Source organism: Ciconia boyciana, chromosome 8, assembly GCF_034638445.1.
Source record: "Ciconia boyciana chromosome 8, ASM3463844v1, whole genome shotgun sequence".
NCBI classification, from domain to species: domain Eukaryota; kingdom Metazoa; phylum Chordata; class Aves; order Ciconiiformes; family Ciconiidae; genus Ciconia; species Ciconia boyciana.
This window is the reverse complement of record NC_132941.1, coordinates 25,784,762-25,809,011: the sequence shown is the minus strand read 5'-3', so window position 1 is coordinate 25,809,011 and position 24,250 is coordinate 25,784,762. Positions and strand designations below refer to the sequence as shown.

The 24,250-nt window shown below is 46.2% G+C and overlaps 1 protein-coding gene across 1 annotated transcript in view; it reads left to right on the top strand.

The window, feature by feature from the left end:
- The first annotated feature begins 9,840 nt into the window (after positions 1-9,840).
- Positions 9,841-24,250, top strand: part of PAPSS2 (3'-phosphoadenosine 5'-phosphosulfate synthase 2) — a 30,678-nt gene continuing 16,268 nt past the window's right edge. The window contains exon 1 of the mRNA XM_072870357.1: positions 9,841-9,930. Coding sequence (XP_072726458.1) covers positions 9,910-9,930 — 21 coding nt within the window. The 5' untranslated portion in view covers positions 9,841-9,909. The remainder of the gene's footprint in view (positions 9,931-24,250) is intronic.

The window sequence follows — 24,250 nt, the reverse complement described above, 5'->3', positions numbered from 1 at the left end:
GACTTTTTAGCAAGGCCTGTTGTGACAGGACAAGGAGCAATGGTTTTAAACTAAGGGAAGGCAGATTTAGACTGGATTTAAGAAAGACATTTTTTACAATGAGGGTGGTGAGGCACTGGACAGGTTGCCCAGAGAGGTAGTGGAGGCCCCATCCCTGGAAACATTCAAGGTCAGGCTGGATGGGGCTCTGAGCAACCTGATCTAGTTAAAGATGTCCCTGCTCTTGCAGGGGGGTTGGACTAGATGACCTGTAAAGGTCCCTTCCAATCCAAAGCATTCTATGATTCTATGAGAATGGAGAGCTTTCAGGTTGTTTTTAACTGTATCATGTTATTGGGGCTACTTAGTTTGCTGTAGCATGAATGTCAACTGACATTTGATCCTGCTGAAAGTTAAAGGGCTGTTAACCCATTTTGAGAGGCTTTTCTTTACATCCTGAAGTTCTTCCCAAGCAGTTCAGTCTGACCGACCAGGTTACCTGTTTGCTGCCAGGTGCTCCCAGTTCCCCAAACTCAGTTTTCTCTGACGATGACATAAAACAGTAGCTCAAGGCTTGCACAAAAAGACCTCAGCTGGCTTGCTGTGGAAGTCCAGTGGCTGTGTGTGATGTTGGACTTGGGGTGAGAGAAGGTTACTGGGGGGGCTGGGAAAGAAGGTTTTCCTTCAAGTCAGGGAAGCATAATGGGTGGATGGCTAAATGGATGTAGATGCTTCATAAAAACTGAGCGGAGGGTGGCCTTTGCGTAGGAGGAGAATGGAAGTGTCCACTGTGGTCTGCACTACTTCGCGTTGCCTCGGATGGAGATGGGCTGAGGTCTGAGCCAACATGTGCACAGATGCCTGTGGAAACCCCGCTGGAAAGACAAGGGAAGCGGTATAGATCACACTATTGCAACAAAGCAGGGTGAACAAATAAACAAAATTATCATCTTTCTCCATCTCCCTTTTTTATAGTGACAACAGGGATTGAGTGGCTGGGTCAGCAGTGTAACACCAGGTGAGGTGCTCTGCTGAAGCCTGAATAGAACTGAACTCTGAGTGGGAAAGCTGCTGTTCAATCAAGTCTCTTGGTTTCTTTTCAGCAAGCAGAACATGCCTCATAGTTGTTGCTTTGGTTCAGTGCACTGTATTCTTTTAATGGCTTTTTAAAGGTGGACTGTGAGGGAGGGAGAGCAGATCGCTGAAGCATGCCTTGAGGAGGTACATGCTCAATCTAATGCCATCCAAGACTTATAAATGCAGGGCCCTCCACCACCCAAGTATGCTCTGTTTAGGGAATTGAGCTGATGTGAACCACCGAACTGCTAGTCTCATCTGCCTTCCGGCTGGATGTGAGGTGAGCTAACTGACAATTGTGTGTCAAGACATAGCTACAGCCCTTTATGAAATGTCCTGGTAGAATGTTGGTTCTGCTGGGCCCAGCCACTACAAAATAAGATGTTCAGTATGTCTCTTCTCCCTCATGACAGCTGCCAGGAGCAACACGGTTGTTTGGTGAACTTCATTGGGTTGCAAGTGCCGAAGATATGCTTGTTCTCATCGTTCTTTGCCTGTTCCCCCTTTGTTCCAGGGATTCAGTTGATGTTTGAGGTTCATGGGAGGAGGTATCACTTGCTGTTACTGACTGCTGTCACTTGCTGTAACTGACTCCTGGCACACTGTCAGCGTGGGCTTGGGCACTTTTAGTGACTTGAAGGAAACAGCTAAGAAGAAAAGAAACATTATTATTTTCTGGTATTTCCTTGTATGCAATATGCATTTTCAAAGACACTACATAAGGAGAAAATTGGTGTGATTGGATAAAGCACCCAACACGTTTCACAACTAGTAAATAATGACACCCGGATTTTTTTAAAGCTTATTGCCTATAATTAAGGATGGCTTTTCTAGGAGAATGTTAAAAAGACTTCTCTACATTATTCTAAAAATTGCAAACTTGACAAAGTTCACCAAACCTGAAGTCTCACAAAAGTTTTCCTTAACGTGGTTTCCTGAAGGAATGGTCATTTATCTTAGTCGGTGGCAGCATACGTCTGTCTTGGTTAGATAGCCTGCCTGGTAGCCTCTATAACTGATTACACTAGGAAACGGCATGGAGAAAAAGTGCTAAAATTCAGTAGTGTATTGCAGATCCTAAATCATCTGTCCTTGCACAGGTGTAAAGACAGATGAAAACAGGTGAACAACAAAGCCAGTGAACACCGTGGGGTTCTTCACTGTGCTGGCTGAAAAAGTGCTTGGTGCTTGAGAGAGCTTGTCTTCATAACTGCCTGGAGTCTGGACACAGAGGGGAGTGACTGGTAGGAGCTGCTCTCATGCAGTGCTGGTTTCTTTGCAAGAGGATTAGGATGAACTTAGACTTCAAAATGTTGTGATAGGAGCCAACTTTGCTACCTGCCCGTGCCTGTCCAGCTGTAATGCTACCTGGCTGTAGAAAGGTTGGGTTTTCTTGTCCCTTCCTTAACCTCTGTTGACTCTCCTTTGATCGTGACTGCTTTGGTGACAGTTTTATCTACCAGGCTGGCTATCTTATGCCTTTTTCTGTGCTAACCTGCTTTTGGAAGAAGACATATGTGGCTTTTAATCTTCTCACCTGAGTTGCCAGATTGCAGCAGTCTGTAGCAAAAGTGGGTCTGTAAAAATGAGCCTTTGGGGTAATTTTGGAAACTGAGATCTTTATTCCAGTGTTGTAAAGGGGACAAGGTAGGGATACGGGCCAAAGTCTGTGATAGGGACAAGAAATCACATAGGGCAAAGGCAATGGATCTATAGCAGAAAATTACACACAATAAATAAATATCTTTACTGAAATATCTTTACTGCAATATGACACACCACAAAAAGATATGAACCCTTACCTTGCTTCCAAAGAGATTTGTAAAGTTGATGTTACTAATTCATCATTCAAGGTGAGTGCAAAGAAAACAGTGCACTTTTATCAGTAGAGCAAACTGCAGCGTCAAAGACCTGCCTTGGCTGAGCTCTTCTGTGTTTGGATCTACAAGCTGCCCTGACCAGCTGTGGAAAGTCAGTCAGACAGAAATTGCTGGCTATTTCTGCTGCCATTTTCCTGACGAATACTCCTTTGCTTGTAGAATGTCATCCAAGCCCCGGTAGGGATATTTTTTATACTTGTTGAGATCCAACATGAGGCAGTGCCAGCAGCCTTCGGGCAAATAAAAGCCCTTTCAGTTCTCATTCTGCATTTGCCCAATGGCTTTTTGCTCTATCACCTGCCCTGTCTCTGCATTGTGTCTTCAAAATCTCAACCTGCATGTCTGTCCTGAGATGAACACCAGCTCCTCTGCTGTGAAAGCAGCCATTGCTTGATCATCTCCGTGCTAGCTCACTAGGTGAAGCTGCATGTACAGCCCAGCATCCGCACTGAGACATTGAGCCATTCAGATCGTAGTTTAGAGCCTCACATCTGCCCCAGCTGTGGGTCATGGCTTGAGTTTGTAATGCACTTTGAATTGCCTGCGCCTTGGAGTGAAATCCTTTGCTGTCCTGGTTGCATTACCGGTTGTTGCTCTTTAGCTGTGGCATACAAATGCAAGGAGAGCGTGCGGTCTGTCTGCAAAACGGAGCTGAGATTGCTCTGGCCTCTGCAGGGCTGGCAGAGAAATCTCTAAGGCACTGTAGGTTTTTAAAGACAGGCAGAGGAAAGAAGAGAGAGATGAATAAGGAAAAAAAGATAAATAAGAATAAAGAGGTGAGTGAGAAAAATCAAGGACCCCTGTCAGAACTTAGAGATCTGGGTGTTGAGTCGTGCTCAAAGGATAGGGCAAATGTTTGTACCTGCTCTAAAAAGGAGAGTGAAAGAAGCGGCTGTGTGATTGTACATTTTTCATTATTACCATTTCCCTAATGATTATGGGGATTTGCTACATATGGGCTTGCTGTGTGGGCATGCCATCCCAATGGCTGGACCAGTTGCACTGGGAACCTTCAGAGCTGTCAGTTACAGACCAGAGGGTGTGTAGGAAAGTAAGAGCCTGATGGTGAGCATTAGTGGTTGTGTCACTGAGACACAGTGATTTAAAAAACAAAACACCTGGAATTCCCAATTCTGGGTTGTTTAAAATGAACTCTGAAGTAATATGAGAAGTGGGTGGGCGGATAGGGGGCAGCGCGTGTGCCCATCAATGGGAATTGTGTGGAGCATGAAGGTGGCTGTTAAATTGTCCTTAGAGGCAGAGATAGTTGCAAAGATAGCAGCTTGTTAAAAGCTCTCTCTTCACCCTTGTGAAGGATTTCACAAGGGTGCAGTTCTACAGAAGGATTCAAAGATGTTTGAGAGCTTAAGCTGAATTTTAATATATCTCCTGCCTCGGTGATCGGAATGCACTGATTACTATGATATTCTTCTTGTCTTCTCTAATTCTCTTTATTCTAAAATGAGAGCAGTGTTTTGTTTTCCTGACTTCTGGATGATGCTTTAAAGATGCAAAGACCTGGGTCCATGCAAAGCCTGTTCCTGGCTTGGGCTCTATTCTCCCATTGTGAAATCTTGGCAAACTGGTTTTGAAGTTACATTTTCTGGCTGGCTGTAGCAGTCCCCAACAGCAGCGGGTGTTGCCAATGCTGGAGGTTTCTGTGGCTGATTTGTTGTCACTTCTGGAGCTTTTGTTTATCTCCAACAGCATTCCAAAAGTTGTGGATGATCCCACATGTCTGAATTATAGAACAAGGAGAGAAAAAATAATGTTTCCTGCTCTCGTTAAAAGGCCTAATTGCTTATGCCAGCAGCTAGTGCCCTACCAGCCTGTATCTCTGATGCTTCCAACATACTGTGCTTTGCTTTGCTTTTGTAGTTTGTAAAACTTCCTGATTTGACGTTTCATGAGTGAGGTTTTAGGGCTGCAGATCCAGACTTGATTTATACACGGGATTCAAAACTATTTGTGAAAAGCCATGAGTGAAAGGTGAGGTAGATAAGCTGGAACTGCTTGTTGGGGCAGTTCAGTAGCGGAGTTAGTATCTTTGCGGGCCGATACCAAAGGTATTATGTATGTTAATTTGTGGAATATTTAATTTTCAAAGGTACTGATCTTAATGCATTCGGTATTTGATGAGTAGAATTTGTTAGACTCTTGGTGACTGAAGGATGCTCCGTTAACTGGGGTGACAGCCTCCCCTGGGACTTTGTTGTCTGCATAGGACCAAAAGCTGCTGAGCCCTGGTCTGCCTTTCTTAGGTGTTTCTCCACTTATTTCCCCCATGGGCTCCCTCCTGAGAGCTGTCTTTAGGCTTTGTCCTCTGTAGGATCTCTTCCTCACTGTCTGCAGGTGGCAGAGTACTGCTGTGGCAGCTGTGGACTGGGGGAGCGTGGAAGTGCAAGCGCTTTGCTGATCATGTAGGAAAACATCATCTGAACAAAGCTGGAGAAGCTGAGAAGAAATAGTGCTGAAGACGACAACTTTGTCTCCATCACTTGAAAAACTAAGCAAGGCACTGAAGCTGAAGCCTTCATCTGCAGGTTCCCCGATGCTAGGAAAGGAAATAAAACAGAGCAGAGACAGTCTAGTAGTGGAGTAATTTGAGTGCAGGGAGGCTCACTTATCTGGCTAGCATAGCCCTGGCATACCTGAGAGCTTGGCTTCCATGGCACACAGATTCAAGCTCGGCCATTCTTCCTGCTTCCTCCACCCTTTGTTCCTGCTTTGCCAAACTTACACTGCAGAGCGGGTGGGAGCTGTGGAGGGAATGGTGTCACTAATAACATTGCAGCTGATCTTTGGGCTCCTCCTGAGGCTGTAATGTTAATTTGGGTGATGTTTTTCTAGCTAGATGTCAGCAAGGTAAGGGAATTTGTGCAAGGATTTAAGAGTACATAGTTGTGCAAAATCAGGGACGGTGACCTCCCCCTTTATATCTTTCATGTGGGGGAACACTTCAAGGGACACCCCTCTTCTTCCATGACACTTGCCCAAAGGCTGCAGTACTTCTGGGGTTGATACTATCCTATCAGCAAAAAGGATGTGGCCTGTTTTAATTTCCACCTCTGCCACCTTGCATGTGGGCAGGGGGCTGCGAGTGACATTTCGTTGTTGGTGAACTTGTTACACTAGGCATGTCGAGGTGGATATTGAGGAAACTAGTGGTTGTGCCTGGCTTGCAAGTGTTCACATGAGTCTTGGCACTTTGGGGTAATTTCTTGGGTTATGCTTGGGTGGGATTTTTGATTAGGAGGATGCTGCAGTGGATTTTGAACTGGCAAGATGGCTGTAGCAAATGCCTCACAAGCCCATTTGGTGGAGTTATATATTTTGCTCTCTGTGGGTCCTGTTAGTGGAACAGTAGGTTGCACAATGGGCTCTTAAGAAAGCGTTTTGTCTGGAGATTTTTTGTCTCTTTGAGATCTGGGTATCAGGGCAATACAGAATTTCGAAGGGAGTGCTTAATAATCCCTGTTCTGCGTGCAGAAGGGCAGTTACCTGGGGCATAACTTTCTTCTGTCCCTCCCAGTAAGGAGAGGAACAAAAGCCTCTGATCCTGTAAGCAGAGTGAGAATACCCACAAATAAAAATATTCCCTGTAATGCTTCAGCATATGTAATAGGGCCCGAAAGTTGCCAAATCATTCCTGAAGCTGCTTTTTACCAAGCAGGGAGGCTGCTCAAGTGCCCTTTTTTTTCCCCATCTGAAGAGATTTTGACCCCCTGCCTGCTTTGCTGTGGTGCTGCTTCTTTCCCCAGCTACAGTAGGCTGAAGCTCTTACAGCTTGTTAAATAGCCCAAGAAGTTCTTTAATGAAAATTAATTGTCACTAATTTGCATGTCTCAAGGTAAGCAACTAGATTTTTTTTGCTTAATTTCTGATTCTGTTTCATCAATTACTTCCTTGAAAAGCACACACAAATTAAAACTTGAGGCAATAGCCACATATATTTCATTATTAGAAGTTAATGTTACAGAAGTTCATACCATTTTCTGCATTGTGCTTGGGAAAATAGAGGAGAAAAAAGCCTTGATCTTTTATACACAAAATGTTTCTTATTTGCACAAATTCTCAGGCAGGTTATGAGCAGTCAGTTTAATTCCTAGAAGGGAGATAGCTTTGACGAAGAAAGAAAGGAAGAATGATGCAACAAATGGAGATAACGTTGACTTGTTTTCTGTCTCACTGATAGATATCTAGGGGAAACGTGGAGGTGTTACATGCTCTCAATGCTATTTTTTCTGTTACATGGTAACACAAGTTTTCTGTCTTTCCACTGACCTTTCTACTGTTCATTTTTAATGAGAAAGAATTGTTTTTCCTTCAAAAATGTCCTCACTGAAACTAGTTGTATATCAGGCCAGAATGTTTTATAGTGGTCTATGGTTACAGAAGCCCCTCTTTCTGCCTTTTCTTTTACACAGACCCCTTCTTGCTGCACCTCTTTATTCAGTAAATGTATTTCCCCACTTGCTTTGGTCTGTTGGGCACATTTTGAACCCATTTTCCAAGAGGATACACAAAGGAAAGGTAACATGGTAAGGGTGTAAAGATGTGAATTTAAAATTCATCCTGCAAGAGGAGAATATTAAATGTTTTTATCCGACTAAACAAAAAAAACCCCACCTAAAAATAATACTTACAGAAATTAAGATGCATAATTAACTCACCAGAGATAATAACTGGCTCTTCTATGCTCCTGTAGAGCAGAGCCACAAATACAATGACAACTATGGTTAATCTGTAATCACCTGTATTTTCCCTGAGATTTTACATACTTTTCCTGCCAGGTCAACATTGATTTGATCAGTTCTGAAGCTCTCATGTTAACAAATTTGCTCAAATCCGTGTGCAAATAAAAGATGAGATGCTGACTCTGGGTGCTTTGATTTGGGCATGGCATACAGTTGCTTCTGAGCAGCAGCTAAACAGACTAAGCAGCCTTGGATAATGCTGGATGCCACCATGCTTGTGGGAAAGCTTAGCAGCTCATGCCATTTTGCTGTGCACCCCCAGACTTTCAGTCATTTAATGTGTCCTTCTCCTGATGTCGTCCAGGGGACAAGATGTAGCCTGTGTCCTGGCTAGGCAGTGGTTGCTGGAGGGTTCCTTGTACCATGATGTGCTTTTCCAATGGCTAATGTGTTCGAGCTTGTTCGCCTGTTCCTCCAACCATGCTATATTGTTTTTATGGCAGGAACTTAATCTGCAGCTGGACAATGGAAAAACCAGTGTAAGGAAAGGCACAAAATGAGAGATGTTAGAAAGTGACCCCGGTATTATTTAGCTGAGTTAATCCCAAATGTAATACCATGGGTTTAACTGGAATTACACTGGGCATTAGTTCAGCTGATAGTTGATTGCACTGTAATAGTTGCCTGGCTTCAGGAGTTGGTTGAAGAGCTGCTGCTTGCTGCCTCCCAGTCCCATTCCTTCATCTCCACATCATCCCTGCTCCTCCTTCCACACACTGGGCCTTGTTCTTCCTCCAGTGAGCCCTCATTTGAGGAACCTCATTTATTAATAAATGAGGAACCCCATTTATTCCACTATCTTTCCTTTCATCTTTCCCTTGGGGTTTCCCATTTTCTGTTTTAAGGGTCCTTCTCACACTTCTCAGGGAGATTTGCAAAATCCCATCTTTTTCCTTTTCCATTGAGGGTCTTCATGCAGGGCACCAGCATTTTAAACTCTACTGGAATGAAGGGCAGAGATGAAACGGGAGTATTTTTATGGTGAAGGACATTCATGGCTCCTGGTGGTTGTGTGATGAACAGGTACCAGGAGATGCTCACAACTCCCATGCCCAAAGCAGGCTCTTCATGTTGGACCTAGAGAGAGCGCTTGCTGTTCTGGGCATGATGAGAAGTGAGTTACCTCCTCCTAGAGGAGAGGCAGCGCTATTTGCATAGCTGTCCTCATAGCCCTGGGCTGGATTCATGGATGGATGGGTAGGGATCAAGAGGAAGTGGTCAGAGGGGAAGTGCCATGCTGGATCAGGCTGTGTATCCCCAGACGGACACAAATAACACGATGTGCAGAATTACACACCCACAGGGAATGTTTCTTCCTTCATCACTGGCTCATGGGCCATCCCAAGGATGTAGTGTGGTTTCTTCCACCAGGATGTTGCCTGTCCTTCAGTTCAGCAATGTTCTGGGATTTGAGCTTTTCCAAAGGATTTTTGACAAAGCTGTCAGGCATGGACTTCTGTTCCCCTCACCTGCTTTATATGTCAGGGGACTCCTGTGTGTTTCTTTCTAACCTTCTTGGCACTTTGGCCAAATGGTCAGGGACCAGCCTACAGTGTTGCTTGGTTTTAAACATTATCATCTTCCTCTAGAGGTGATTTTTTGACTTCTTTTGTGTGGGATCCTGTTCCTCCTCTTTCTCCTTGAACGCATGTGTGGTCTGAGTCGGGAGCAGGACTCATCCTTACCTGGATGATGCCTTTTACCCTAGAGGTACAGCTGGGCCAAATGCCCCTATTTCAGCGGTGAAACAGGCCTTTCTCCCCTCCATGCCCTGACAGCGGGAAGCCAGCTTGCCTGTCAGCTGTATGTCTGCAGGCAGGATGCCATAGCTGAGCCCAAACTCGTCAGTTAATTTCAAGGGAATTCTACACTGGCATCGTTAGGCCAGCATGCTGGGAGGTCGTTGCGTGTTGTCCCCTCGGTCGCGAGTGGTGACTCGTCCTTTGGGGTGCCGGACCCCGCACCGCCATGACGCTCCCCCGGCGCTGCGCCCCTTACCTCAGAGCCCCCCTGCCGGGCTGGGGCGGGACGTTGCTCCCTCCCCGGTCCCGCTTCCCCGCCCGGGGTTGCCGGCCTCCCTTCGCCGCGAGCTGGGGCGGAGGAGGAGGAGGCGGGGGCGGGCGCAGGGCGAGAGGGGCCGGCCCAGGGACGCGCTACGTGTCGCGGGAGCCCTTATAGCCCCGGCACGGCCCGGCCCGGCCCCGTCGCCGGTCACCATGTCGAGCCGACAGCAGACGGTAGGGCCGCGCCGCGGGGCCGGCGGGCGGGGCGGGGGCCGGCGCTGCCTGAGGCTAAGGGGGCTGTGAGGGGCGTCCAGCTCGCTGAGGAAACCGTCTTCCTAAATCCCTGGCGTCGCCGCTTTCCTCACGGGTGTGGGGGCTCGTACCAAGGCTGGCAGCGCTGGGAAGACGTGGGCTCCCCGGGCTCCGTTGGCTTGGGATCGAGCCCCGCGGGTTACATCGGCGGCTGGTGGGCGCCTTCTGCTCAACGCCGGGACCAGACCCAGAGTTTTTCTTTTGGAAAAACACCCGTCACCTCGCAGAAGGACATTAAAACGTTACGGTGCTGGGTGCTGAGGATGAGTGCTCTCGCCGCGAGTTGGTCCACGTTGGTGCAAATGCGTGGGCGAGGTGCGTTTCCTGCAAGCACCTGGGCGAGGGCCCGGCTGTCCCGCAGGTTGGTCACACATCCCTCCGCCGGCATTCGGCAAATACGCTATCCCGCACGTGCCCCGCGCAGCCGTTCCGAGGGCTGCCGACTTGGCTGCTCTCCGCGCCGATCCTCACAGAGAACGGCCACCCCGGCAGCCTCCCAGGCGAGGCCGAAGGTTGAGTCAGCGAGAAGGCTGAGCGACTGCCTCACTCACGGCTTTTCGGGTTTTCTCTGCCCGGGTCCCCCCCCCCGGGGGGAGAAGCTGGCGAGACAGCCGCCACCACCACCGATCGGCTTTGCTGCAGAGCCAGTTTTTAAAAAAAATAAAACACACAGCAAAGAAAAATAACAATAGCTGGAGCATGATTCAGTTAGAAATTAAAATTGCAAATCGCAGTCACGGCCAGAAATCGTTTTCCACTTGCCAGCTGCCCTCCCTTACTTCTTGGATTTGGGATGTGAGGTCTGGGTCCCTCTGGCTGTGCATACGTTTTCCAGGTTTTAAATCAGAACCGTAAGAAATCTTGATGTTAAGTCTTTTGGGCTGCTTTTGCCGGTTGATTTTTCTTTTTTTTACCTCATCATAAATTTTTCAGATGGATTTAATGCATTTTGAACACACTGGTAATCTGTCCAGATAGGAATGCAACCAAAACCACGCGTAACAAAGCGCGCCTGTGTGGCAAGGTGTTCTTGGAAATGCAAAAACCTGTGGTTTAGGGATTACTTCAGGGAGGGGAGGTCCAAGACATGAGCCGTGTATGGGAGTTTTGTTTATTGCTGTGACAGGAGAGAGGCATTACTGAACTTCCAGAATAATCTCTCTCCTTTGCCTCCACCCTGGGCTGGAAAAATGATCTTTACAAGCAGGATTGTGGCTGACCTTCGTACGGTGACTGTCAAAACAGATACTATCTGGTTAACAGTTGTAGGCGTATTTTCATGTACTTATCTGCTAGGTATGTGATAGAATGAGAAAAGGCATGATTTCACTAATTACAAGAGGTTTTTGGTAATGATGGTGAAACAGCGATGATACCCCATTAGCGATCTTCCTGGTCTGTCGCCAGGGAGATGCGTTGCAGTAGAGGAAGTTCTCACTCCTGACACGGTCTCAGCGGCTTCTCAGTTTCAACAATCTCAAGTTGATATCAGAGGTACGGGATAAGGCATTTCACTTTGATAGGGGTCCCTTGATCAGCACAATTATTGGCATATGCACATGGACGATTGCGTTCAGTCTCAGTGCAATTACATAGTGTGGTTCAGGAAGGTTGAGGCATTGGCAATGGATCAGAGATTTTGCCTGATGAAGGAGCAGGCAACAGCACAATGTGCTCCCACAACTAGCAGCCTAAATGTTGTAGCTCAGAGGAGTTTTAATATGGTGGTGAATTTTTCATGACACCTTTTGTAGCTGCAACAGCCAAGACGGTTCCATTAGAAAATGAAGATGGGATGCACAGAATAATTTGCCCTACTGAGATCTCTATTAGTATGGCAGCTCGTCCTTCTGTTGCCCCTTACTTAATCCTCGTTTTTCATTCTCCCAGTACCATGAATCATTATGACTCATAAAAATCCTTATTGCTAACAAAATCTCAGCTTTTACCACTTCTTCATAGTGTGGGTGATGTGTTAATCTTTCTCTCACAGACAAGGTTTTGTGAGGTTGGACGTTTCCAGCATTATTCACTGTCCAAGAATATGTCAAAAATGGGTTTCACAGGTGATGTTGATTAGCTGTGAGCTTTTGAAAGGTGCAGTAGTGCTAGATGTTGCAAGACGGACTCGCTGTGTTCCTTGACTGTGCTCCTTGTTTTGGAAATTGAATAATTATAAGCCCAGGATTTAAAACCTAAATTCAGCCTGAGTGCTCTCTGGAGTTTGAGGCTAGTTTGAGGATGTTTTAATTGCACACCCATTTATTAATAGAAGCTTATGGTAAGGTACAAAGAAGAAAACTTAAAATTTTTTACTTCTGTACGTGTTGTCCTTAAAAATGAACAAGGCATCTTAATTCTGCTGAAGACCCAAGGCTCGGTGTGCAGGAATCTCTCTTTGCTTGGTATGGAAATGCTCTCTTCATTTCTATTTATGACATTGCAAGAGGCATGAAGTCCTCTACATGCCGGGCAGTGTCCTTCCGTTCACAGACCTCATTAAAATAAAGCATTTATTTGTGGCCAGTTTCAGGACTGACTTTTGGGGGAGAAGAACAGTCTTTAATGATGACCTTAAAGACTTAATGTTCCTTTCACAGGCCTCCTGTGTGCCCCAGTGGTGAAATCCTGCTCTCAGCAGTAAGTGAGTAGCATGGAGCTGTGGGACTGCCCTTGTTTATTGTGTGGGCTCTTGCACAGCGTGGCATTCAGGGCTGAGCAGTTCTTTTAGCCCCGTCGAAATAGCAGCTTGTTCTCCCTACACCTGCGGTGTCGCTGGTATTTCCGCAGCTTGTTACCTCTCCCCACTGAGCAGCATTTTCGTAACAAGCAGGAGGATACAGATGGTGCAGTGTGCTCCAGGGAAAGAGCTTGCCACAGAGCCCGCGCTCATGGGCATGGGCATGGCCCTGCCCTGGAAAGGCTGGCCCCTCGCCGGGGTGAGTGGCTGTGTGGCTTGCATGTCCCTGTGGGTGCATGAAAAATGCAGCTCAACATAGGTCATAAGATAAAGGTGCTCAGAGCTGTCTGCCAGAGTCCTGCCCCTGGCAGCAGGCAGGTGTCATCCTTGCTGGCTGCTTTCAGTGAGTTTCTCTTTGGATGTCCTTACAAGTGCTTAGGGGAGAATGAAAGCCCAGTACTGAAACTGCCTTTTTCAGGGTGTTACAGCTTTGTCATCTGTCTGGTCTTCTAACAGTGTCTCCAGGAAGCTGAATGGCATGGCATGAGACAACCCTTGCATTCACCGGGATGCTGTTTCCGTAGCCCAGTGGATCACAAAGCTGTAACTTATGATAGTTGAGTTTTGCTTGTGTAGGGCTTACATGCACAGCTGCAAATTATGTGGTCTTATTTAAAGATAAATTAACATGTAAAAATAATTTAGATTGTTTTCTTTAGATTTGTTTAAAGAGAAGGAAAAAGCCCACAAGATCAGATGACAACCCTGAGGAAATATGAAGAGGCTTAGTTTCTTTGCTTAAAAACTATTCTCATGTTGAAAAAACTGCAGCCACAGGGCAGAGTTCAGATGGACTGAGTGATATCACAGGCTGTGCAGTAACGTATGTACAGCTTCATCAGTTTAATTGCAATGCAATGTAAAATAAAAAGTTTATTAAAAAAACCCAAACCATGCATTCGTCTCCTCGCATGCTTATTCTTTACTATTGCCTTGAACATAAAGACCAAAACATCTTTAAGGTTGTTTATGTTCAAAGCAGTTCTGGGTAGCTTATTACAGTGACACTTGCACAGGCAACAGTGCAGCAGGCAGCAGAGCCCTGATTTAAGGGAATTAGCGTGGCTTGGTCTGGGTTGAATTACTCAAGACAGTGTTTCTGATGTTTTATCTAGCGATTCAAAAGTCTTGGGTTTACAGCCATGATTTATTTTGTGAAACACGGTGCCTAACTCATTGCACCGTGACAGTAAAAGGTGATTGTTTTCTAGTTGCTCGTCGCATGCTTAGCATTTCTTGTTTTATTTTCTATCACTTTTTTTGCTTTACATCTCTTTTCTTCAGAGATCACAGAAAGGTCAGCAGATTAGCTATCTCAATATGCTGTTATTTTGACTTCTGTTGTTTCCTATAGCTCTTTCCCCTTTTCTCCCTATTTCTTTTGAAGTCCTTTCCTATTAAGAAGTTACCTTTCTAGTCTGTTGCCCCCACCTTGCTGTTTCATTCACTTGCTGTTTTGCAGGGCTGCCAGTGTGCCAGACCCGTGTTTATTAACCATGCTCTGTAAGAACATGGATGTTCAATTTGGGGAACTTCAGGGAAGAAAAGCCAGAAAAAGTTGCAGGCTCCTAAATATGAATGCCTGTTTCTTTCCATGGTTCAGGGAGGCTGAGCCCTCCAGGGCATGGGAAACAAAATAATCAGCTTGGTGTGGTCCAGCCTCAGAAGCTGCAAGCTGGGGACCTTGGTGGACCTTCTCCAAGTGCAGGAAGGCTTGTCTGGTGTTCCCTGGTAGTGCCATGGCAGCAGGAGCAGCAGGGTATGTTTTCCAGGAGGCTGCACGGACAGACCATCTCCTGGAGCTGTAGTAGGGCATGCACGCGGAAAAGTGGAAAGGTTTTTCTGCTGGGGTGGGTGGTTCCTGCCTGAACACCCCTTCCCTCCAAGGCGGGGGGGCAGGTAGGTCAGGCCTGATCCCTATGGGTGTGCTCAGAGGTTAGTCTTTTGCTTTCCCAACAGGACTAGTGGCTTTGCAGGATATCTCCTCATCTCCCAGGGGCCTCGTTTGGAGGAGCACAGCTGAGCACCACTGCTGCTGGTGGTGGTCAGTATGGTGGGTGCCATCTGGGGTGGTGGCTGGGGCACCTAAACCCTATGGTAATTTCTCCAGCTCTGAGTTGAAGCACTTTGAGTCAGCATGTTGTTTCCTGTCCTGCTGCTGGACTCCTGGATAAACAGACTCCAGCCTTGTCTGGTTTTCAGGTTGCACCAATTAAGTCACGGCCAGTTACAATTCTCTACCAAACCGTGTAACTCAGGCATAGGTTTCCATCCATGCTCTCCTTGGGCAGCCCCTACAAGTGGTTTTAGGCAAGACAGCAAATGGTTTTGAAGACCCCACGCTACCCAGACATGTGCACTGCAGCTGCAGCTTAGATTTAGGCCACGGGGGTTTTGTTTTTCTGGAGGGTTTTCAAGAGAAGTGCTGGCATACTTGCATTTTTTTTTTTTACTGGGCTGTTGATCCTGGAGGGTGTCTTTAATTAGTCTTTAAAAATGAAAATACCTCATCTATCTGAAACCAGGTGTTTTAGATAAACTTGCAGCTGTACATGCCCACAAAAGATAAGTGGCATGTGGGGCCTGTATTAATGCTTCTAATGGTATGCCCTGCCTTGAACTTGTACTTTGGTCACAGTGCTTATACACTTTGGTATCTTAAAAGTCCATGAAGAGAAACGCCATGTAATTCAGGTTACTGTTTATTATTTTACTATTATCTTGAGCGGGGTGACTAATGATTATTTCTGATTTAGCTCTGAATCACAGCTGTGGGAAGTGAGAAATAGTTCCTTAATGGTCTCACAGCTTAATCATTTCTAAGTGAAAATTTACTTGGAGTATATCATTAACAAAAGGAGGGATGCAAAAAAGCCTGGTCAAGGCATTCGGCATGGATGTATGTCACGAAATGGGATGCTGAGAAGTTAGGATTTTGCCTGTAGGACTCGTAGCTCATTGCTAGTGCTGCCTCGTGTCCCTCACAGAGCAGTCCTTTTTCGTTTACTTACAGCTTGGCTCAGTTACAACTATGTGTGTCAAAAGTTTTATCTACTGAATGGGTGCTAAAATGTGTTGGCCTGTTTGGAGAGCAGAGCTTGAGAAAGGTGCTGGTTTGCATACATTTTATTATTTTTTTTAACGTGGCTTCTCTTTAAATGCAGCACTTTGGGTTTGTTGAGGTGAGCTTTTTTGTGCATCTTTGGAAAACGACCATTTGTACCTACATTTCCAAGGCTTTCTGACCTTGAGGTCTTCGCAGCCTCTCTGGCAGAACAAAATGTGTTCTTCGATACCAAACCGTTTTTCAGCTTTCCATTGTGGTGCAAAAAAGTGTGTCGGGCAGGAGGTCATTTTTTTAGGCCTGCCCAGCCCTTCTGATTGGAAGGTCATTTGTTTGTGTTGCCAGCAGGTGTGGGAAGAGGGAAAAAAATCCCTCATTTTAGAGGAGGTGACTGCTGCTGCAGGGAGCTGAGTTGTGTGTTTGCCTCTGCCAGGGACCCTGGGCATGATGCTGGACGGAGTCACCTCAGCCGTGGCTGGGGCAGCTCATTGCATCTGCTCCCGTCTTGGCAAAGCTGGTCTGAGACCATGGGGATGGATGTGAGGAGCGTCGAGCTCGTGGAGGTGCAGCTTGAAGTCCGGGGGAGCTGCTCTTCAAACGTGCCATTTTTATAGGGCTTAATAGCAGGAGCTCAAGTCTTCATCTGCTGTTTGCCTCACTCTCTGCTACTCTTCTGTGGCTGTAAAATTGGGGATGATGCCGCCCTCAGAGAGACACTGGGAGTTTGCATGAACTTTTGAGGGACCAAGTAACAATAATCGCCAAGGAAAATGTGTAACTGTTCTTCAACCAGCCTTTGAGCAGTGTGTAATGACTAAGACCTGTGCCTACACCTGGTTTAGGGAGGGGTGAGGGAAATGCTGAATAGCCACTTGTTCAAGAAGAGTACAACGTTCTTGGTGCTGACTTAGGTAAGGGTCTAGGTAATCCCATGTGTGCTCATGTAATTAAAAGTCTGTCTTGCAGCTTGTATGGGTCAGATGCACAGGTAGATGGGGCAGGAAACCTTCATCCTGGTGTCTCCGAACTTGAGTCCTCAACTTGGACTTGGCTCATGCAGCTTGTTGTGTAGAGTGGCACATTCAATGGTATTACAGTGAAAATAAGCCCACCTTCAGCCAACAGAAATACTGAGGGGACTGAGGAGGTAACTGAGGTCTGTTTGGCCCCGTCTGTAGTTTCCAGCAGCAGCAGAGAGTGGGGCCTAGGGAAGAGTTTATGGCTGGGATGCCACAGTGCATAGTTCCAGCTTCCATTGATTTACGACTTGAGATACCAGAGTCCGTGCTTTTCTTCCTGATAGTCCTTGATGAACTTTCCTTCCATGAATTCATCTTAATGATTTTCTCCGGCCAAGTGAACTTTTGGTCTGCCCAGTGGAGTTCCCCCATTTAACCATGTTCTGTGTGGTGGTTCTGGCTGAGTTTCTCTGCAGTCTTTCCTGCTGTGCTTTTGCACTTTGCAAACTGTAAAAAAATCACTGAGGTGGAGAGAGATCTCCTGTTGCCTGCTGGCGACCATTGACCATTGCAAAGTCAAGCGCATGGGGTTCAAGACTGCGTGTCCATCATGGACACTGAATGAGGCAGCGAAAGGCAGCGTGTGGCTGTGATGCCAAGCGCCCACCAGCCTGGGCTTGTGTCCAGCTTTATTCTTTCAGCAGGCTGCCACGATATTCTGTAGAGGAGAAGTGACGCAAGAGGATTCGTTCTTTGACAGAAATATATATATTTTAGAACCTGATGAAGCTGCTTGAAATGCAGATCCTTTGTAGCTCTCACTGCTTATGAAATTGCTAGAGCTTCTCAAAAGGTACAGGATTTCTTTCCTGAGAGGGATGTGAAGGGCACGTTAAAAACAGGTATCTTGTCCCCATATCGTTTAGAGCCGAGATGGGCTCAGTCCAGCCTGTGCTAGCTTGGAGGGTGGAAGGAGATTCTGCTTTCTTACTTAGCAGAAGATGGAGCTGGTCTCCCACCTGCCTGCTCATAGCCATGGTTAGATGTTGGCCTCCAAGTTTGAAAATCTATTGCAAACTGAGTTAATAGGAACACAAAACTGCTGAATGTGGCTTGCTGTGTTTTGTGGTAGAGCAGTGCCACCACGCCAGTTCAGCTTTTAAAGGTAAGTTAACGACAGTCCTCGTTTGTTGAACTAATTTTTGGAGCTCAAAGGGAATGGTTTTGATGAAACGGGATATCGCTTTCCTGGCGTTTGCTGGAGGACCCTCTGGGTAAGCCGGTCCCACGTGGTATCTCTGAACAGCAGAGCTTGTGTTTTTGATTGCATCTTATAACTGAACAAAATTTAGCTCAGCTGACAATCTCCTGACACTGTACTGCAAGTTTTTCTTTGCATGGTATTTGATGCAGGAGTCCTGTCTGTCTGTCTTGCTTGTTTTAAGGGATAGGGTGCCTGCCTTGCCACGGTAAGAGACAGGATATGTACAGTGGCTTATTTATCATAGAGCGCCACAACCCATTAATTAAATTCCTAAATCTCATATTCAAGAAAAGATATGATTACATGTAAATACAATTCCTCCCTGGAAATTTTTTTGATACTGAAGTTAATGTGTAGTCAAAATATGTACCCTTGTTCTCCTTTCCTCTTGTCCCTGAAATCTGAGGGACTGATACTCAGTTTACTATTTCCGTAACCTGATACTTTTCTCCAAAAGAAGATGCAGGCTAGTTTTTCCTGGTAGGGGAGTGGTGTTGTGCTGCTCTGTTTTCATGCAGCATTTCTCACGCAGATGCTATTGCACAGTGCAAAGCAGCTCAGCTGGCTGTCAGTCATGGCTCTGTGCACCGCCAGGCACTGGATTTGCCGGCAGAGGTCACCGGGCTACACCATCTCTGTGTTTTTTAACTAGTCACGTACCTTCTGGTCGCGTATTTCCCTTCTTTTTGGTTTTCTCGGAGGTTAAATAGAGGTGCTTGATCACTTTCTATGGGTGTTCAATCCCCAAACTTATCAGTACTGCAGTGAGAACATCCTTTATGTTCCCTCTTTTTGCAAGATAACTGGTTTTTGGATTGTTGGTGGTCCCGCGTCTTGGCATGATCCAAGCAGCCTTGTAACAGACCCCAGGCATCAAAGCAAAGCAGTTCTCCTTTTGCAATGTCAAACCTATTGCTTGCAAAATGAGCATAAGCCAAACTGCTGAAACGGGTTCATTTAGAGGAGGTAATTTAGCAGAACTGCTCTGAATATAAAAAATAGGGCAACCATGCAAGGATTTATTGTTTAAATTGTTATTTTTGTCAGCAGCCGACAAGATGCTTTGTTTGTCAAGTACTTGTTGTCTGTGCAGCTGTCCCTTTTGATTCCTGGAATGAAGACGGGAAGATTTTTTTATAACACCTGTCCTGGCCTTGCAAATTAATCCCAAAAATGTAGGAGCGCAGGATGACTCAGTAGTTTTCCTGTGCCAAGGAAATTAGAGTAGTGACATCTAATTCAGAGATAAAGAAATGCCTGATCTGGGTGCCTTCAGAGGGGCAGATTTTAACGTCCAACCTGCTGGTTTGAAGTCACACAGTCTAGAAATCAGCATCTGATTTGCAAGGTGACTGGAACATGAGCCTGGTTTTGTTGGGATTTTTTTTGCCGGGGTTGTATAAAACTTGATTGTGGCAACCCAAAACATGCAAATTTATACCAAGAGAAAAATATTTTAGCTGTGATCAGAAATAAGGTCTTGCTATTTTATTAAAATTCCTGTGGGTTAAGAAAAAATACTTTAGCTAACACCACCTTGAAAACCTTGTGTGTTAGTGATGTTTGGCATCTCCAACCATCTGTCTCCAAGCTGAAAGACTGCTTGTTTTGGGTAACTGGGATGTCTCTGCTGCTCTCCTTAAGATCTTCTGTGTTACATTCCTGGCAGGGGACAGGGGCCGAGGTAGCAATGCCAAAAGGAACAAGCGTCAAAGGCAGAGGGTGCCAAGGAGCAAGAGGTCTGCTGTGGTTTATTCAGAGCACTGAAGGAAGAAAGGGAGTGCAGTTCAGCATCCTGCCTGGTGTGAGGGAATGCTGGCAACCCCAGCCCCAAAACCTCTGCAGGGTATTTGGTGACAACATCACTGTATTACTCAGCTAAGTCTAAAAAGAAAACACAACATTATTTCTGCACACATACGGGTGGTGGGAGAGGAGACGAGTCCTGCATGCAGGAAAGAGGGGGGACAACAGCACGGGAAGCAGGAAGGTGGGTGATACGGTAACACGTCGGGTGCTAAAGAAGTCCCACTTCCCGCTCTGGACCTGCGAGCTAGGCTCTGCATCATGATGGTGGGATCCTGGGAGGTGAAATGGGCAAAATTTCCAGGGTGACTCCATCTTGGTGGGGTTTTTCCCTGGGAAAGAGTGGAACTGATTTTGAAGCATTTACCACCTTAGTCCATTCAATGAATCAAACTCAAGTTTGGGAAAAGTCTATAGGTTTAGGGTTACAAGAGCTAAGTCTGGACTTCAGAGACTCTGAGGTTTCTCCATTGTTCTTCAATACGATCGTAAGCAAATCTTTGCTGCCACAAGCAAAACCCCCCTCTTCCCTCTCTTCCTCCTTTCTTTTGAGTATCATAGTTTTGCTTTTCTGCAGCAAATGACTCTTTTACAGAAGGTTTTTCCCCCGTTTTGGTGATGGACACTATCTTCTCGATGATGTCAGCTCGCCCAATTTGCAAGAGCAGCTGTGGGAATTGCCCTGGTAGAAGAAAATAATTTCTTAAGGAAATGTCCCATAAACTTAATTTTTATGCATCAAATTCAACTGATAGGACAAAAGACTTTTTTTAGTAAGATGGCAGGATTTGGGAGGTGATTTTAAACAATGAGTTAGATAAGTCTCCAGAGGCTTAAACAAATGTTTGACTTCAAACTTGAAAGCTTGCTTTATCATTTTATCATTTTAAAAGTCTGTTTTACCATTTGCCAATATGATCAGCTGAAAACATTTTGAAAGCCTCTCATTTTCTTTTTTTTCTTCTTTTTTTCTTTTTTTTGTTTTTCTCCTGGAGAGATGTCCAGGCTGTAGTACCAAAATAGGGTGTGTATTAAGTGCTTGACTGGAAAAAAAGGAATCGTATTCCTAATGATGTGAGATAGCCCTATAAATAAAAATGGAGCTGGGGGAGTCCTGACCCTACCCTCACTGTTGGGTCAGGGTTTCCCTGGGGCTGCAAGAGCTGCCAGCTGCCAGTTGAATGCTAACCATGTTTGTATGAGGCTGGCCCTTCTGCTAGTGAGCCAGACATGTGACTAACGTGCACTGCACTACAAGAGCATTTCTCTGCTGGCGTTGTTCTTGGGCTGATCTGTGCTGTGTTTTCAGGAGGGAGTCCCCCTCCGGAGCGGGATGTTGCTGCAGCCTGCCACGAGCTGTGGCTCTTGGACTGCTTCCAGCACCCTGCCTGTGCCAGCTACAGCAGGCAGAGGTACTCCTGCAGCAGCAGAGGGGAATTAAGGGCATGATAAGGACATTGGTTTAGACCTTATCAGCCTTCACGATGACCAGCACCGCTTTCTAATGACAAATCTTTCCTCCTGCAACATCGGAGAGCTCTGCCTTCTGTGGATGGCTGAGCAAGGGTTGGTCTGACGATGTCGCATGCGCTTAGGGCATCTCTTGAATGTCCTGCTCAGCTCCCGTCTCTTGTCCTTCATTTCCACCTGTTGGCTGTGGCACGTGGCACTTGCATTTGGTTCTTGCCCTGGTCCTGTTTGTTATGCAGCCGTGCAGGTGTTGGCTAAAGAAATGGGTAGGTGGGGGCAGGAGGAGATGCTGCCTTGTGTCCTAACGTCCAGAGTTTACACATACTTGAATTTCTAGTGGAAGATGGCAAATCATCCGTGTAATTCGTTGCAACAACCCTAACTGTTGTTTATCTAGTGCATTTTCTATTAATCGTGCAGTGGTTCTGCTCCTAACAAATGTCAGCCATGGTTGGGAGAGTCCCCCCAGATATGGTGCATTTAGCTCTCAGGTAAGAGGAGAAGATGCTCCCTGATAACGCCTCTCCTGGGGGTGTTCAATTTATGTGGGCAAGCACAGCTGCTCCCTTTCAGGGCCAAATACTTAAGAAAGAGCTGAGGCTACTTTTTCAGATGCTATGCTTCTCAAAGCAGTAGCACTCAGAGCAGAGGACACTGATGGTTCCTGATTTCCAACAGGTTTGTGCTACGGTGAACTCTTATCTCAGAGGTCCCATCTCTTCATTCAGGAGGAACACTAAAGAAAAGCCTCCTGCCTCTGCCTGCAGCCTGCTTTCACAAAGCAGGGGAGCATCTTGTCCCACCAGGGCAGTGGCTGAAAAAACTTATTTCGGAAGCCGGGCCAGGAGACACTTGGCAGGTGGCTCAGTCAAGCCTGATCTTAAAGACACCTGAGATCTTGGTGTCTCCCAGTTTGTCAGCCTCATGGAAAGGTTCAGTAGGAGGGAAGGCCAAAAGCAGAGCTAGGATTTGGCTTCTTGGTCCGCTGCAGCCTTGGCACAAGGTTTGGAGCCATGTCTTTATTTTTTTCTCATTTCCTGGATGAGGTAAGCCAGGGTAGGTTGAGCACTGAGATCATGCAGATGAGGCCAAACAGCAGATTTCCAAGGAAAGTAGAGAGCCTGGCAGCATCCTTCTTAACCATCTGGCTGGCAGAGGCTGCACGGCTCTTCTTTGGAGATGGTGCCAGCTCATTTATTGCCTTGCTTGGAGCCTTGTTTGGGGCTGAATTGTAGGTAAGAAGTTCCTCTCCCAAACCTCACTTCTTTGATCTAGACTATTGCAAGAAATGCTTACTAGTGTCCCTAAATTGTCCCCGCTGTGGGGCCCAACATTCAGGCATGAGGGTGTTGCGATGATGATTGGATTGCCTCTTTTAAATATGTTTGGTTTACAATGACAAGGTTAAAACCATGAGAATAAAATCAGTAGGACAGCCCCGCATCTGATTAAACCCAGTCCACCACTTATCTCTGCCTCCCAATGGTCTCGTAGTATATGCTCTTTCTAGATGAAATCTCTCCAGGGTTTGCTCTCGGGCCACTGATGCTTATATTTGGTGGTGCCTTTGCTCCATTTGATCGTGCTTCAGCTCTGGCTTCCCAAGCCATGTCCCAACTGGTGGATGATTAGTTGGGAAGTTGGTGTTTCCTGCTGAACAGTCCGTTCCCAGCCAAGCGAGCTGCCAGCTCAGCCATCCGCCATGCGCTCACATTTCTCTCTGCCTTTTTTTACTTTCAGTGTAGCTGGCGACAAGAATTTGAGTTGGCGTGTGGCAGGTGGTTTTGCAGGGTTAGGAAGAGTTTACCTGCAAGATTATTGACATAGCAGAAAAATCAGAGGGATTTGGTACTGTTTGGAGCTCCCAGCAGGTAGGAGAGGTCTGACAGTGTTGCTGAATTGCAAAAATGCTCTCAGTGATGCTTTCCCAAGCTCCAAAAGATGCCAGCATGCAAAATAAAAGCTCTGAGATGCACGCACAGTGCAGATTTATGGCACAGCAATGTGTACTTTTAACATAAGAATCTCATTACGTCAGCCACGTAGGAATGTGTTAGTTCCTCCATCTTCCCAAGGCACAGATCTTATCGTAGTTCATCTCTTGCAGGACAGATCCAGCAGATCAACATTTTGCAAAAGCAAGTGTGTAACTGGAGTTCCTTCTGGTGCAGGGGGTGTGAAAGAGAGATTTGAAGCGTGCAGGTTCATTTCTCCACACAGAAATATCAGTATCCTCTGTTGTGGTTTGCAAACAAATTGCAAAATACCTGCTTTATGTTTTTTGGAGTGCTGCGCTTGAGGAGTGTGTAATCACTGGGTAGGCGTTACGCTGCAGCAGGGGAGGTTTCACTGCAGGGCTGAGTGGTGGCAAGCTGTTGGGAAGGCGAGTTTGGGCACTTGTGCTTTGCTGAGGGTCCTTGGCCAGGCGACACATAATTTCAGAGCAGTGCCAGAGCTCAACCAGGAGTAAACACAGCAGAAACACACCCGCGCGTCTTGGGAGAAGGGATTATTTTTGGCTGCTGGGTCTTCTGCATGCGCTCATTTAGTCTCGCTGATGAAGCCTGAACCCCTGGGGACAGGTGAAAATTAAACCACAGTAGTGCTGTCTCACCTTTGTAAGCTCAAAATGTTCAAACAGACTTTGACAACCCCCTGCAAAAAAAACAAAACAGAACAAAACACAAAAACCAAATCTTGAGCTACTGACCTTTTATTTTCTGAGTCACTGGGATGTGTTGGGCTCAGTCACTTTTTCAGGGTCAGGTCTAGAGAGGTTTTGGGTTTTGTTTTTTGTTTTGCTGTGTTACCTGGGCTCTGCGTTTCAGACAGCAACTCATCCATCCCTTACACTCCAACCCCCAAATAATTTATTTTATCCTTTGAAATAACTGCGGAAGGCGGAAGTGATGTCAGAGACCTGTTCTGGTGGCTGCGGC